At 35.4% G+C, this 16,478-nt stretch overlaps 1 protein-coding gene across 1 annotated transcript in view; it reads left to right on the forward strand.

Annotated features, from left to right (window-relative positions):
* DNAH7 (dynein axonemal heavy chain 7) overlaps positions 1–16,478 on the forward strand; it is a 243,722-nt gene that overhangs the window by 178,932 nt on the left and 48,312 nt on the right. Inside the window, exons 48-52 of the mRNA XM_019939243.3 lie at positions 2,840–3,030; positions 7,148–7,281; positions 8,007–8,342; positions 14,539–14,665; positions 15,593–15,787. Coding sequence (XP_019794802.2) covers positions 2,840–3,030; positions 7,148–7,281; positions 8,007–8,342; positions 14,539–14,665; positions 15,593–15,787 — 983 coding nt within the window. The remainder of the gene's footprint in view (positions 1–2,839; positions 3,031–7,147; positions 7,282–8,006; positions 8,343–14,538; positions 14,666–15,592; positions 15,788–16,478) is intronic.

The raw sequence follows: 16,478 nt of genomic DNA on the forward strand, positions 1-16,478 counted from the left end.
CTCTGAAACCTCTACAGCCTTTCGGGAAAGTAATTTGGCAATATAAAAAAACCTTTAAAATGTTTGTAACTGTTGACCATTAATTGCACTTCTAGGACTCCAGCCTGGTTAAGTGATCAGAGATGAACACAGGGGTTTATTCAAAAAGATGTTCACTGCAGTATTAACAGTTGGAAAAATGGGAACAATCTAAATAATAGATTAATGTATTTAATATACTATAATGCACTCATATTATTTACCCATGAAAAATAATCATTTTATTCAAGCAGAAAATTATAATGAATTTAAAAATCATCTGACATACCTGTTTTTGTTAAAGTCTCAGCAGTGAAGGAAATTGACAAGACAATTTTAGGACTTTATTTAGCCAGGAGTAACCTGTGGGAAGAAGTGCTGCAACAGAGATCCAAATACCTGTCATCCCAATGCCCTGAGCTGCTGATTTCCCATCCAGAGGGCACATCCCGTCCCTTGAGGGACTCCTACAAAATGCCATGATTCGAGTTTGGCTATGGTAGCACCCCAAACACCAAAATGTAAGACTTCAATTTGGCAAATGTATCAAGTACCTTAGCAATGTCACTGGTCTTTGATCTGGGATTCCCTTTCTAGAATGCTATCATAAGAAAATACTGTATAACACAAAGATTTTGTAGACAGTGCTACCTATAATCTTGAGAACAGGAAACAATCCAAATATCTAATAATGGAGTGTTGGTTAAAAATGAGAGAACATTAATATTATAGACTATTATGCAGTAATTAAAAGCATGTTTATTGTTTTTTTTTTAGTAACATGGGAAAATATTTATGCTATAATGTCAAACAAAATAATTAGGATATGAAATTAGATATATTGTTTAGTCTCAACTGTGTATAGAAAAAGATAAATAAAAAATACTGGGCTTCCCGGGTGGCGCAGTGGTTGAGAGTCCGCCAGCTGACGCAGGGGACACGGGTTCATGCCCTGGTCCGGGAAGATCCCACATGCCGCGGAGAGGCTAGGCCCGTGAGCCATGGCCGCTGAGTCTGCGCATCCGGAGCCTGTGCTCCACAACGGGAGAGGCCACAACAGTGAGAGGCCCGTGTACTGCAAAAAAAATAATAAAAAATACTGAAAAGAAAGATATTTAAATTCATATGTAGTTTTATGTCATTTTTCTATCAAGTTATATATACTATGAATAAATTATGTAAAATATTTTGGGGAGGGAAAGATTAAGAAAATATGACTAGAGGTTGTTTTTCAGTTTCATCTGTTGAAAGTGAGGCATATCAAAAATTTTGAGAGTTTGAGCAAAAATCCATTTAAACCAGGCGGTGCCAAACCAAAAGTGATAAGGAGCGTCCCTCCGACAGGAGCTGGGGAAAGATGTATACTGTACAGAAAAAGTAAGGAAGCAAAGAAAGGAAACTATTTGACTACAGTTTAAAGCCTGTTTGGCTGCTTGTGATTGGTTGTCCTTCGTGTTTTGATTTCATAATCTTGAGGCTTAAATTTTGGTTTACTTATGTAAGCTACCACACCTTACAGCTGTCTCAGTCTAATGGCCTCCTTGTTTAATTAATTCAACACTTCTTTATTTTTTCTCTATATTTTCCACATGTTCTACAGTAAGTGTGAGTTACTTTTGTAATTAAAAAATATAATAACCATTTAAATAACTACAACTAGAAATGCTTTTTCTCTGGTGTCTTATACCTCACTGCCATCATACTTAGGCATATAGTGAATCCCAGAGCCGGGAGCGGGGGAGTCCTGAGTAGCACTCTGACTAAGACTATGGAAGCAGGCAGGATGACCAGATAGCCCCACCAATGAAGCCCTTTCCACATACATCCATTTATTTTTATGGCATCATTTCTTTTTAAAATTATTTCTTTTGGCAATTACCCATTTTATTTTATTTATTTATTTTTAAAATTTATTTTATTGAAGTATGGTTGATTTACAAGGTTGTGTTAATTTCTACTATACAGCCAGGTGATTCAGATATATATCTACACACACATTCTTTTTCATGTTCTTTTCCATTATGGTTTATCGCAGGATATTGAATATAATGGTTCCCTGTGCTATGCAGTAGGACCTTGTGGTTTATCCATTCTATATATACCAGTTTGCATCTGCTAATCCCAAACTCCCAATCCATCCCTCCCCACCCACCTCCCCACTGGCAACCACAAGTCTGTTCTCTATGTCTATGAGTCTGTTTCTGTTTCGTAGATAAGTTCATTTGTGTCATATTTTAGATTCCACATATAAGTGATATCATACGGTATTTGTCTTTCTGACTTACTTCACTTAGCATGATAATCTCTAGGTCCACGCATGTTGCTGCAAGTGGCATTTCACTTTTTATGGCTGAGTAGTATTTCATTGTGTATATGTACCACACCTTTATCCATTCATCTGTTGATGGACAATTTAGGTTGTTTCCATGTCTTGGCTATTGTAAATAGTGCTGCAGTGAACGATGGGGTGCATGTGTCTTTCCAAATTAAGAGTTTTCTCTGGATATATGCCCAGGAGTGGGATTGCAGGATCATATGGCAACTCTATTTTTAGTTTTTTGAGGAACCTGCATACTGTTCTCCATAGTGGCTGCAGCACCAGTTTACAAGGAGGGTTCCCTTTTCTCCACACTCTCTCCGGCATTTGTCATTTGTGGAATTTTTCATGATGGTATGGCATCATTTCTTTATACTCAGAAGACAAAAATAGTTTTATGCGTAACTAGAAACAGCAATTTAGAAGGCTGAAAGGATTTGGAGGGTTGAAGGTTTACAGTCAGTATTTAAAATAACATGAAATATTTTTCTGACTTTATTCCAGTGTTGCTAGAAAATGTTGGAGAAGAACTAGATCCAATCCTGGAACCTCTTCTACTAAAACAGACCTTTAAGCAGGGTGGGAGTACTTGTATCCGACTTGGGGACTCTACCATTGAGTATTCACCAGACTTCCGCTTCTATATTACTACCAAGCTAAGAAATCCTCATTATCTTCCTGAAACTTCAGTAAAGGCCAGTATCTAAAACAAATGTTTCTTTACCAGATTTTACAATTAATGGCTGAATTTTCCTCCTGAGCCATGAGAAAAACAGGTCTTCCTAAGTAAAATGGATTTTGTCCTTGTTTGGCATTTCCTGAAATTGCTATAATAATTTCCAAATGTTGCTTTTGTATGTGCATGCAAGTAATAACGGAGCCTTCAGTATGCAGTGAAAAAAGACCATGAGAATCTAATTTCTGCAAGTGATATTATTCTTAGATTTGCATTGTTAAAAATAGATGACATATATGCACATTTTTCCTTTGTAATAAATGATAATATGCTAATTCTTAGAATGGGAATTCAGGAACAGAACTCCATTCTTCTTTCTCAGAATAAGGTTGCTGCTATCTGATTTTATATAGTTACTTAAAGGAACTGTTTTAGATCACTCGTTCTTTTAAAATACTAAAAATTCCTTTACAAAGTAAAGTTAGGGCTTCCCTGGTGGCACAGTGGTTGCGAGTCCGCCTGCCGATGCAGGGGACACAGGTTCGTGCCCCGGTCCGGGAATATCCCACGTGCCGCGGAGCGGCTGGGCCCGTGAGCCATGGCCGCTGAGCCTGTGCGTCCGGAGTCTGTACTCCGCAATGGGGGAGGCCACAGCAGTGAGAGGCCCGCGTACCGCAAAAAAAATAAATAAATAAAAAGTAAAGTTAGTTCATAAAATGACTTGAGACGTTGACTTGTAACCAAGCTTCTGGAGGTTAGTCCATTTTTTATTCCCAATTCTTAGCCCTGGTTGGCACTTGATAAATGTTTGATAAATGTTTGATAAATGTTTTTAGAATGAGTGAATGAGGAAGGGAAGTATAGTTTTCATTTATAGAAGCTAGGACGAGGGAACATTAAGAAATATTCCGATTTTGAAAGAAACATATAGAGGTAAGATTTATCCAGAGGGTCCAAATACTGTCCTTCATTAGAAATATTTAAATTAACATGGGCATCTCTCTGTAGAGACAGAGGAGGCACTAAGATGACATAATTCCTACCCTCCAAGGTGAATACTCATGGTCCCTGCTCTCGAGAGGCTTACACTGTAAATAAGCTGTATGTCAAGTGACAGTATTTATGACTAGGAAGACATAGAGGAACTCAGAAGACATAGGGGACACACTTTAGACTGGACCTTTAGGGAAGTCAGGAAGACTGGAGGAAGGTGGGGTGACCCTTGAGCTTAGTTTGAAAGACACGGTGTTAAAATATGAACATTCTTAGCGACTGTTTTCAGTTAATTAAAATAAACATGTTTTCTAAACACCTAAAAATTGGGTCATGTGTTCACCTATTAGGAGAGGCAGTATCTGCTAGTAGTTAAGAGCATGGATTCTAGAGCCAGACTCCCTTGGTTCAAATCCCAGCTCTGTCACTTGCCAGTTGTGTGACTTTGGCCATGTTATTTAACCTCTCTGTGCCTCAGTTCCCTAGTCTATAAAATGGGAATAATAAATGTCTATCTCATAGAGTGATGTGAAGACTAAATAATCTATGTAAAATGCTGACAGTAAGGCCCAGCAATAGTGTTATGAGAGTTAACTATTAGTACTATTATTTAACTTTTAAATATATGTGAAAAAGAATGACATATAAAAGAAAATAAATCCCAAAGCTGCGTTACCAAAAAAATTTTTAATAAATCGCATGGAAAACCTTTTTTACTTTTCATTAAAATTTATGAAAATATCACAAATGACATAAATACTAATTTATGTACACTAATAATTAGTTATAGTAGAAGTCATAAATCAACCACTGTGGAGAGGAAACTATTTTATGATTCAGTATTGAAATCCTTTAGATCCCTAGAATGTCTTATTGCTTCATTATTTTTAATTGCTGGGATTGATTAAACAGGGATTAGAAAACATAGTGAGGCGGTTACTTGCCTTCATTTACAAATTAAAATATTTCCTCTTGATCTTATTTTTAGGATCTTTTATGTACCTTTTGCTTTCAAAAGTACCCAAGGGATGGTATTGTGCTGCTATAGTTCTTTTGAATCTAAATGAAAATAAAATTATGAAATCATATTTGTATGATTTTAAATGTTTATTTGTGAGCAAATGGCTAGATTTGCAAAATCTTGATCTCAGAACATCTAACATTAATGGAATATGAATGAATACCTCTTTGTGCCTGAGGTAAAGGTTGTAAAACATACATTTCCCTAAGCACTGTGACAATGGCTTGGAGAGTAAAGCGAGTGTAACCTGTGCACTTGGTTTCTCATGCCAACAGGAAAAATGTCTTGAAAACATTAATGATAATTTTCCCATGAATAAAGGCCAGAGCAGTAGAGAATTGCATAACAACACTGAGTCATTTTTAATTGCTCAGTTTCAAGAATTGTTGCTTATTATTCCATATAAATTTATGATTATGCCTATGTAATCACATTTAGTGGTATTCAAGGCCTGCCATGGGGCAAGCCAGGGGGAACGGTTTAACCCGAGGACACCACCATGGAGAAGGTGCCTGGGTTTGGGCAGAGGAGGGTGTTGCCTTCACAAGGGTACAGCAAGGAGCTGTTTCATACTTCCTGACCACAGGTAGGAAATTTCTCACACAAACAAAGTTACCCCATTCACGAAGAGGAAATATTCTCTTACCAGGGAAGATGGGGAGACCCAAGTTCTCCCATTCGTCAGTCAGGGCTGAAGCACGTGCAGATGTTTCATAGTGTGTGTCTGAGATTTCACAATCAGTTCAGCTTAGCTACAGTGAAAGGCACGTGAAAGGGAGGAATGGGGGAGGAATGGGAAGTGATGCTCAAGACATAGGTGCAGACCTTAATTCAAGACGTGAGGGCAGGCAGACTGCAAAATAGAGGCTTAAAAAAGCAGGTGGGCGGGGGAGGTCAGCTTAAGCCAAGGTCGGGTGTTTATCGGTTCATTGGTGACCAGAGCCAGAAAGTTTCTGCAGTTTATTGCTGTGTGTATTGATAGGTATGTGGAGGCAGGAGTGAGAGCAGATTGTAGAGGGCTGAGGAATGAAATGAGGCAGAGACAGAAAGCATATACAAGTAACATTTTCAGTTATATAGTTATGAAGGCACAAAGGGAGATGGTTCAGTAGCTGAAAGGGATTGTGTGGATGATTTGTTTTTTGCTTTTTAAAAAGAGAGACCTAAGCATGATTACTTTCCCACTTATGGGAAAGACTCAGGAGGGGGAGTTTTGTTTTTTTTTTTTTTTTTTTTTTTTTTGCAGTACGCGGGCCTCTCACTGTTGCGGCCTCTCCCGTTGCGGAGCACAGGCTCCAGACACGCAGGCTCAGCGGCCATGGCTCACGGTCCCAGCCGCTCCGCGGCATGTGGGATCTTCCCGGGCCGGGGCACAAACCCGTGTCCCCTGCATCGGCAGGCGGACTCTCAGAGGGGTAGTATTTTAAGTTGTGGGCAACAGAGTGAGACCTGCCTGTAAGAGCCGTTAGGCACCGGGATGAAGCAGGGTTAGCAGACTGCATCTTGATGGACACTGTCGAACTGTATATTCCTTAGTTCATAGTAGTGGCTGAGTATCATGTTTTAATATGATGATATAATGCAACATAATATATGCTATGTTGTAATATGATTATATTATTGTATATATCGTTATAATACGTAATATGATTGTCATATTGTGAATACTGTATATACTTATGACAAGTAATTGTTCTTTTTTCTCTCATCGCTTTGTAAGATCTCCTTTGCTTTTTGACACCACTGGGATCCTTAAAACATAAGTCAGCTAGTCCAGCCAATATGAAGGATGGCCTCCAGCCTGATTCTAATTGATTTGGGGATTAAAAGGTAGTCAGAAATTGGACCAATTTGAAATAAGAATAAATTGATCACCAAACAAAACCCTCTGAAGTATTACATTTATGACCATGAGAAACTTCAGTGGGTTTTTAATCCAACAATCCAGTTTGCCTATACCCTTAATCACCATCTCTACAAATTCCACTTTTCACACATACTACCATGGTAAATAGAGTCAGTTTTAAGATCAGAATTTGAAGTGTGTAAGCAGAGGCTTTCTCTATTGAGGCTTTCTCAACAGAAATAATGATGCAATTGTTGTGTACTCTTTCATTTACAGGTGACACTATTAAACTTCATGATCACTTCAGAGGGAATGCAAGATCAGCTTTTGGGAATTGTGGTGGCACGAGAAAGGCCAGACCTTGAAGAAGAAAAGCAAGCCTTGATATTACAAGGAGCTGAAAACAAAAGGTTTTAAATGTTATAAAACACAGAATTATTCTTACTTGTTTCAAGATCACTTAGAATCAATTAAAGTACATTTTAAAGATCTACTTTGTTAGGTTTAATAGGTGCATTGAATGGAAAGACTTAAGTGGAAAATATATGGTATTACAGAGTCTCTATGTTAATTTGGAAAGTTGCATTGCAGAGTATATTTTTACATACAAGTTCTTAGGCATTGGAAGAATTCAGAGGCCTGCCACAAGTCAAAGCAATATATTTTCAACTATTCAATGAAGTTTTAGCGCAAAAGTTTCAGTATTCATTATGTAACTGAGGTTACCTGTTTTCACTGGAGCATAGTCTGAATGAATATGTTGCATTCCATTTTCTGCTTGTAGTATCTATATCATAGGTAAAAAGGGTAATGCTCTAGAAGTCATGAAAAATTTCAGAAAATAAATGGAGTGATACTTTCCGTTCATTGGGGGCTGAGATTCTTAATGGCAGAGTAGATGGGCTTGCCATCTCTCTCTCTAGTTACCACATAAATGATCATTAGAAAGAGAAGTGGAGCAGTACTCTTTTTGACATTTTGCAAGATAAGAAATTAATTATACAGCATCACCGTTTTGGATATTTGTCACAATGTGATGCATTTCTTAAGGTTACAAGCTCTTTGTTTCTTATGAAAGAACATATACATGAAGTGATTTTTAATGATTTCTTCTGAGAGAATTGTTTTATTCCAGGCAGTTAAAAGAAATAGAAGACAAGATTTTAGAAGTTCTTTCATCTTCGGAAGGCAATATATTAGAAGATGAAACTGCCATTAAGATATTATCTTCCTCCAAGGCTTTGGCTAATGAGATTTCTCAAAAGCAGGAAGTAGCGGAAGAGACGGAGAAAAAGATTGATGCCACCCGCATGGGCTATCGACCTATTGCCATTCATTCCTCCATCCTGTTTTTTTCTATTGCTGATTTAGCTAACATCGATCCCATGTACCAATACTCACTGACCTGGTTTATTAACCTTTTCATCCTGTCTATTGAAAATTCAGAGAAATCAGAAATTTTGTCAAAAAGGTACGTAAAAACAATACTAATTAATACTAATAGTAGCTAATGCATGAGAAATAAATAGTAATCGGTGGCCTTCATTGTTGTTTAAGAGTGGTGTGCACCTTACAGCCACATAGCTAGAGTGAACTTGATTAATGATTGTACCAGAAATAAATCTGAGGGTTATAAATTGAACAGATGTGACCAAATTCAGTCTGCCAGGACTTTGTTTAAATAGATAATGGGATTATAATGTAATTCTAAAAGGAGGAAATATTTACTTCTGTGTATCATTTGCAAAAGTTATTTGTGATGGGAGGTGTGGAAGGCGGAGGTAGTCCCCCTAAAAGATATGACTCTTAACCTCTGTAAGCTTGCATTCGAAAAGTTACATATTCACATTTTGATATACACATGTATAAAATTTGTCAGATAACAGCGTTTTTGAAAAATAATCTTGTGATTTTGTTATTCTTATTTATATAAAATACCTTATTTTACTGTTGGCTATTGCAGTAAGTAATGGAACTAAGACCTACTTAATAGTAAGTCTCTGAGAGAATAAAATTTCATTTCATGAAATTTTCATTTCATTTTATTTGTTGTCAGTGAGATAAATTTTAGTTGGTATTAAAACATGTTTTTAATAGAGTCTAACATTAAATTACTTCTCGAACAAATAATTGCAACCTTTGCCCTTTATAACTTTATCAATCAATACGAAGCAAGATACTTCAGTTTCCTAACTGTTCATACCCATAAAAGAAACTTGATTTACTGCTTATCACCCACAGTTAAGAATTATCTTTTAGAAATCCAAAATGCTCATCTCTTGAAATCTAAATTGAATTCCTTCATTTATCATGGTAGAATTTTGCTAAATTTTAAATGTTCTTAGACTGAGCAATTTTGGGTTAGTATCATTCATTGTTTTACAAACCTGTATATGAGGCTAATGAAGCTGTTGGATTGGCACTTGGCTTAACAAACAGTTTTTCAAATGTCTGCCCATGAGAAAGAAAAGAAAGGGAAGAAGAGGGTATCTTTACAGAAGGAATGCATGATGGTAGAGTTTAAAGTTTCTTTTTATATTATGATATTTGAAAATGTTTAGTTTATTTCTCTATTTCTTCCAGTATCTGACATTTTCAAGGTTAGCAAGGATTAATGAGTACAGAAAACAAAAATTTAAGTGACCTTTCTTAGAAAAGTTCCCAGCCCTTTGCATTATTCACTTCAACATGCATGTCTGGTTTTCACACTAGATCCTGAATTCCCTGAGGCGAGGATTTTTTTTTTTTTAATATTCCTAGAACCTAGAACTTATCACAGAGCTAATCACATGGAGCAACATAGTACGTGCTGTTCTGCTTTTCACTGCAGTTCTTAACTTCTACCTTGGTTAAAACAAAATCACTGGGCTTCCCTGGTGGCGCAGTGGTTAAGAATCGCCTGCCAGTGCAGGGGACACGGGTTCGAGCCCTGGTCCAGGAAGATCCCACATGCCGTGGAGCAACTAAGCCCGTGCGCCACAACTACTGAGCTTGTGCTCTAGAGCCCGGGAGCCACAACTACTGAAGCCCACTCGCCTAGAGCCTGTGCTCCACAAAAAGAGAAGCCACCGCGATGAGAAGCCCGCGCACCACCACGAAGAGTAGCCCCCACGCGCCGCAACTAGAGAAAGCCTGCATGCAGCAATGAAGACCCAGCACAGCCAAAAATAAATAAATTAAATAAGTAAATTTATTAAAACAAAACAAAACAAGGTCACCAGAATGCTGTCATTTAAATTAGTTTAAAATCAAGGTATGTCCTAGAGTCTAGGGAAGAAACTTTCTTTGCTTTGTCTCTTAAAGACATATTTTGTGTACAAGATTTAAAAATTAGGACAATTTTATGCTTTAAAAATAGTTATTGGTTCCTTTATTACCTCATTATATTAAATTAGGACTCAGCCACAAATATGACATCTGCTTCTTCATAACTATGATATAGCCCCTTACGATTTATAGGAAATAAAATTCTTTTCCCCAGATGTAAGAGTTGACTGAAATCCAGAAAACAAAATGTGCCTTTTTATTTTTAGTTAAAATCCTTTAATGTAGAAACAATGAAAATCATATTTATGACTAAAGTGACCTTAAAAATATAATTCTGGGACCAAAGAGTAAATAGAAAAAAATGCATTTGAAAACTTTGATTGAAGTTATTAATATTCTTACAGAAACATGCAGAAGTCAGAAGTATTTGCTCGATAAATTTTCCTAAGTGAGCACACCTGTGTACCTAGTAGCCAGGTCAAGGCATAGAACGTCATCAATAGCCCAGAAACCACTCTGTGTCCCCTTCTAATCACTATAACCCATCCCCCAAGGTAATCACTGTCCTGACTTTCAACACTAGAGATGAGTGTTGCCTGTTTTAGAACGTCATATAAAAGGAATCGCATGGCCTGTGCTCTTTTTTGTCTGGCATCTTGCACTTCACATTGTGAAATTTGTGTTGTTTTGCACAGTGCAAAGCAGTGGTTTATTCAGTTTCATTGTTAAGTCGCATTCCTTGTGCTCATTATTGTTGGGCAAGTGTAAAAGCAAATCTCCCAATCCAGAAGTTTTCTCCACAAAGTAGTAGAGAAAGAAAGCAGTTTTTTATTGAATAATTATTAAACCAGAATGTGATCCGCGTCGACCGGCAATCCACTACGAGACTGCAAAGACAGAAATCTTCTCCTGACTTTACCAACTGAGTTAGCAAACTGGCTTCATCCAGAGGAAAAGCAAATGTCTTATCTTTATCACAAGAGGTAGTTTTGCAATGAGGAGGCAGGTGCCCATGAAGATGGCTCTCAGGTCTTTGAGAAGGACATTCCTGGGTCATAAAGTTGACCAAAAGCCTGCCTAGTTTTCACAAGAATTTATACACATTTCAAAGAGTCAAGAAAGTATGTATAATTTTAACTTTTCAAACGTAAATTCTCTAAGAAGAAGGAGGAGAGGGAAATCTCTTTTTAACATTTTCAGTGTAAAAAAAGTAAACCTCTTATTTTTATTTGTCCTTTCACTATACCACAAATTATTCATTCACTCTACTGTTGAGGACATTTGGGTGGCTTCCAGTTTAGGGCTATTATGAATTTTTGCTGTCTTGTACACTCTTGTACGTGGGTATTGTATGTACACATGTATGGTAGGTATATATACAGGAACACAATTGATGATCACAGGGTATGCATATTTTCCATTTTAATAAATATCGCCAGGCTTCCCTGGTGGCGCAATGGCTAAGAATCCACCTGCCAATGCAGGGGACATGGGTTCAAGCCATGGTCCGGGAAGATCCCACACGCCACGTAGCAACTAAGCCCGTGCGCCACAACTATTGAGCCTGCGCTCTAGAGCCCGTGAGCCACAACTACTGAAGCCCACACACCTAGAGCCCATGCTCTGCAACAAGAGAAGCCAATGCAATGAGAAGCTTGTGCACCACCACGAAGAGTAGCTTCCGCTCACCGCAACTAGAGAAAAGCCTGCGCACAGCAACGAAGACCCAATGCAGCCAAAAAAAAAAAAAAGAAAGAAAATAAATTAATTTCAAAAAATATGATTAATAAATATTGCCAAACAGAATTCCGAAGTGGCTACAGCAAGGGAGACTCTTTTAGGAGTCCTGCTTAATCTTCCTTTTTTTTTTTTTTAAGTAAATAGTAAGAAGCTAGCTGTCATTCAGAAATTAAAGATAGAGTTCTCATAGAAATCGTTTTTTGTCAATCATTGATAAACATCAGGTAACCTGTTAAATATGTACAATTTTTACTTGTCAATCATACCTCAATATAGCTGGGGGAAAAAACAAAAAAAAATTAGGTAACCCGTGTTCTCTGGGCAACTATTGAATTATATCTATAACAAAGGCATAGAAAGCATGTGACTATACACCAGAGTACTAAATTGTTTGAGAATCTTAATATTGGTCTAAAATTATCTCTAATTTCCTTTTACTCAGAGATAAAAATATTTCATTTTTGTTTGTCTTCTGATAGTTATTATTCGTAATAATTATTATTTAATAATACCAAACATATGTTATAACTAAATTTATGTTATAACTACTATGGTATGTACTATGAAATAGCCATAATAATCGGGATCATCTTTTATAAAATTTTTAATGCATCAGAACTTATTATAGCAAAATAAATAACTAGCAAAAAAATAAGCACAGAAACAAAAATCTGACTAGAATATAGCTTTGTTACAGGAACCAAACTGAAATCAGTCTCTGTCTCTGTCTCTCTCTCTCTCAATAATACATGTAAGATCACACATGCCGGTGCATACAGAGTTTTCTCTTTTCCTTCTACTTCTGTCAAGATAATTTTCCCATGTTATTAAATACTCTTCTGAAATATAATTTTTAGTAGCTGTACAATATACCTTTTAATGAATGCACTATAATTTTCTTTATAATTTTCTTACTGTAAGACTTTCAAGTAGTGTCCAGCTTTTGTATTATGAATAACACTGCAATAAATACAAATGTCCACATTTGATTATTTCCTTTGGCTGAATCCCAAAATTAGGACACAGTTGTTCATTTCTTTCAGACTCCTGATATAAATTCCTTTCCTGTAAGGTTATTCAAATGTACAGTTCCATCAGAGGAGCATGACTGTCTTACAACACTGTGCCGCACCTCAGCATTGAAAATAATAATTTTTATCCTCTTTTATACTGTAACAGATTATTAAAATATTTTAATTGACATTTTAATAAAATATTTTAAATACTTGATATTTAAGTATTTAGAAATATTTAAACTATTTATTTAAAAATAAATATATTTTTATTGGCATTTAATGAAAATGAACTTGAATTTCTAGTATGATTGACCCTTATAATTTTCCTTTCTATCTTCCTCTCTACAAGAGGAAATTTGTCTTAAAATGCAGAAATTATTTAATTCTAGAGAGACCAAATTTGAGTCACCCTATATTAATTGTACTGTTACACGAGAGAAATTAAATGCCAAGTGTGAAAAGACCATCTATTAGCATAAAAATGGGGACAGGAATTGTATTATTATTTTGAATTTTCAAAGAATTCAACTGTATCTCAGCAACTAGCTTCAAGGACTTCTCTACCAAGCCTTTTTCAGAATTCTCAATTAGAAATAAAATATATCAATTTGTTGTAATTCTTTCTATGGGAATGCTGCCGGGGGTAAAATAGTTAAAGAAATAGGGAGGTAAGGAAGAAACTAGAGCAGGGATGATCTACAGCTTAGGATATCAGTCTGGAAATAACCAAGATATGGTTATACTGCTAGATATTTTTTTTTTCTAGGCACATTAAGAAACACCAATGTAATTTTGTTTAATCATAAACTATGCTAGTTTTCCCTTTAGATGCTTTATCCTTTAGATAATTTAGGTCATTAATCTATGTAAATCATTAGCTTACTACAAATGTTTTCAGCTAACTTTATTTCTATTATAACTAGTATAACCTATGTAATACAAATATTTTTAAAACTTTTGTCTCAGTGGTAGTTTACCCCTCATGAGATTAGTGAAAATGCTTAAAGTGCTATATTCATGTTAAGAATTATTATGGATACAGATCACACATGTTAGCACTTACTAGGAAGTTGTTAGTTGCAAATATTGTGATTATTCACATTCCTGTGTCTTGTCTATGTGGTAAATAAAAATGTAGTTTATCAAGTTTTGTGATTTCTCTGGTTTTTATGGATTTATGAGCAGAGTAACACAGTACTAAACTTAATGTTAATTTAATAAAGGAGCTATTAACTTCAGTCTGTTCATTTAATATATAATATAGAACATTTGGAAGTGTTTATGGAATAAAGTAATCCAGTTTTACCCCAAGGAATGTTTTATAGTTAGAAATAGACCAAAAACTGTTAAATGTAATAGATTAATATACTGTGCATTGACTTTTTTCCAAAAGGAAGATTAAGTTTTTTAAAAAATCAGTCAACAGTAAAAATGCAGTTCTACTGAAATGTTTCTACATTGTGTAGCTCTCAAATTGGTGCCCCCAGTTAATAAGGATCCTTGATTTGTTTGGGGAGTAATTGACCAGAAAGCTTATTAGAAGAGCACACATCTAAATGGTTTATAATAGGTTTCCCCAAGAGCATTTTTTCTTAAAGGATAATGCATTTTTATTTATTTACTTTTCTTTCTGTTGACCCTTAGGCTTCAAATTCTCAAGGATCACTTCACTTATTCCCTTTATGTTAACGTCTGCCGATCCCTCTTTGAAAAGGATAAACTACTCTTTTCCTTTTGTCTAACTGTAAATCTGATGATACATGAGCGTTTGGTCAGTATTGTTTTAATTTGTAGGGAAAAAATATTAACGTGAATTCATTAATTTATGAAATTGTGTGGGAATATATATAAAAGGATGGTAAATAGTTAATTATAGTTAAGGCATCACAACTAGATTGAATTTCACAGAGGTGAAAAATAAATTAAGCGGAGTTCATTATATAACTATTACTGCTTAAATTTTTGTATGTTTTAGTTTAAAATAGTTTCTATCAGAATCTTATATAAGTATGCATATAAATTAAATATATTGATATACGTACTCCAAGTAATAGTATAAATGGCAGTATTTTTAGAAACTTTTGCAAGTTCGTCAAATCTAACCATTGGGCTTAACGATACCATTCATTAATTTTTGCTATGTTTCAAATCTATTAAAACATAGGAAGCACTTTAAGACTAGAAGAGAGGTGTATAAATTCACTATATTATGTGTTTAAGATTTATTGATTTCATATGGCAATGTATTAGTTGAACTCTGAAGGAGTAGAAGCTTTATTTTTGCATTTCTTGCAAAAATTCCGTAGCAGTACCTCATTATGTTTTATGGAAAATAATTGAAAACATAGCAGATTGATTGCCTCTCAACAATTTTTAGAGCCAATAAAACTATAAGAAGTCATTTAGGAAAGCATATATTCAAAAAGAATAAATTCAGATTTCCATTTTTAGATCAGTAATTCTGGAGGAAAATTATCAAAAATACCTATCTAAAATGGAACTATTTTGAAAACTGGTTATAATGGATACACTGGTTTCTTATGAATAAATACTGCGCTATACCAGTAACTATAGAATTTTATGGGGACCATACCTGAAGCTTAAAAATCAAATAGTCAATTCTTTTTAAATGGTTGTAAGCTTACTATGTATATGATGAACTCACTTCTGACTCTTCATGCTACTTTGTTTTCCAAAGATTAATAAAGCTGAGTGGAGATTTCTGCTAACTGGTGGCATTGGACTGGATAATCCTCATGCCAACCCTTGTACGTGGCTTCCTCAAAAATCTTGGGATGAAATATGTCGACTAGACGAGTTGCCTGCCTTCAAAACCATTCGTAGGGAGTTTATGCACTTAAAGGATGGGTGGAAAAAAGTATATGATAGTTTGGTATGTTTTTATCCCTCTTGCTTATTTCAGAGTTTTTAAATGGAGAAAATAATGTCAAACAATTTACTCTTATCTTTGAATAAAAACAAGATTTAAGTAAGCTTTAAACTGATCAAATATTAAAATCAGTGCTTCGATTAAACTATCCCCACCTTCAAAATTGGTGGTTCTGTTTGCACTTCTATTCAAATTCCTTGAAATATATAGAGATGCAAAAAAGCTGCATGGTCCTTAAAAGTACTCTTTTTGAATTTCCATGCCAGGTTTTTTATTTATTATCAACTTGTACCTTGGCAATCATAATGGCAGATGAGTTAAAATTTTATAAAACACATATTGTTTAGATTTTCTGAATACAGGACACAAACTAATAAATATTTGTGTCATTTGATGAAAGGGAAAAGCTAATAGTTCTCAAATAATTTTCATGAGACCCTATCTTGCTAATTGGAGATAGCTAACATATACCATGATACTCAGTTTCCCTTCTAGAATATGTAGGAATTGTTGCCTTCCCTCACTTTTCTTTTAGTACAAGGGCTAATATTTTGATGATTCCCAGTTAATTTTTTCTATTGTTTCTACTCTCTGGACATTCTGCTTTCCTTGGGTTTAATATGCAACAGTTCTGTTGCAGGGGAGGGTGGAGGGGAAAAAGAGCCAGATGCGTGGAGAACACTTTTTCTTTGGT

The sequence above is a fragment of the Tursiops truncatus genome, chromosome 7 (assembly GCF_011762595.2).
Source record: "Tursiops truncatus isolate mTurTru1 chromosome 7, mTurTru1.mat.Y, whole genome shotgun sequence".
Lineage (NCBI taxonomy): Eukaryota > Metazoa > Chordata > Mammalia > Artiodactyla > Delphinidae > Tursiops > Tursiops truncatus.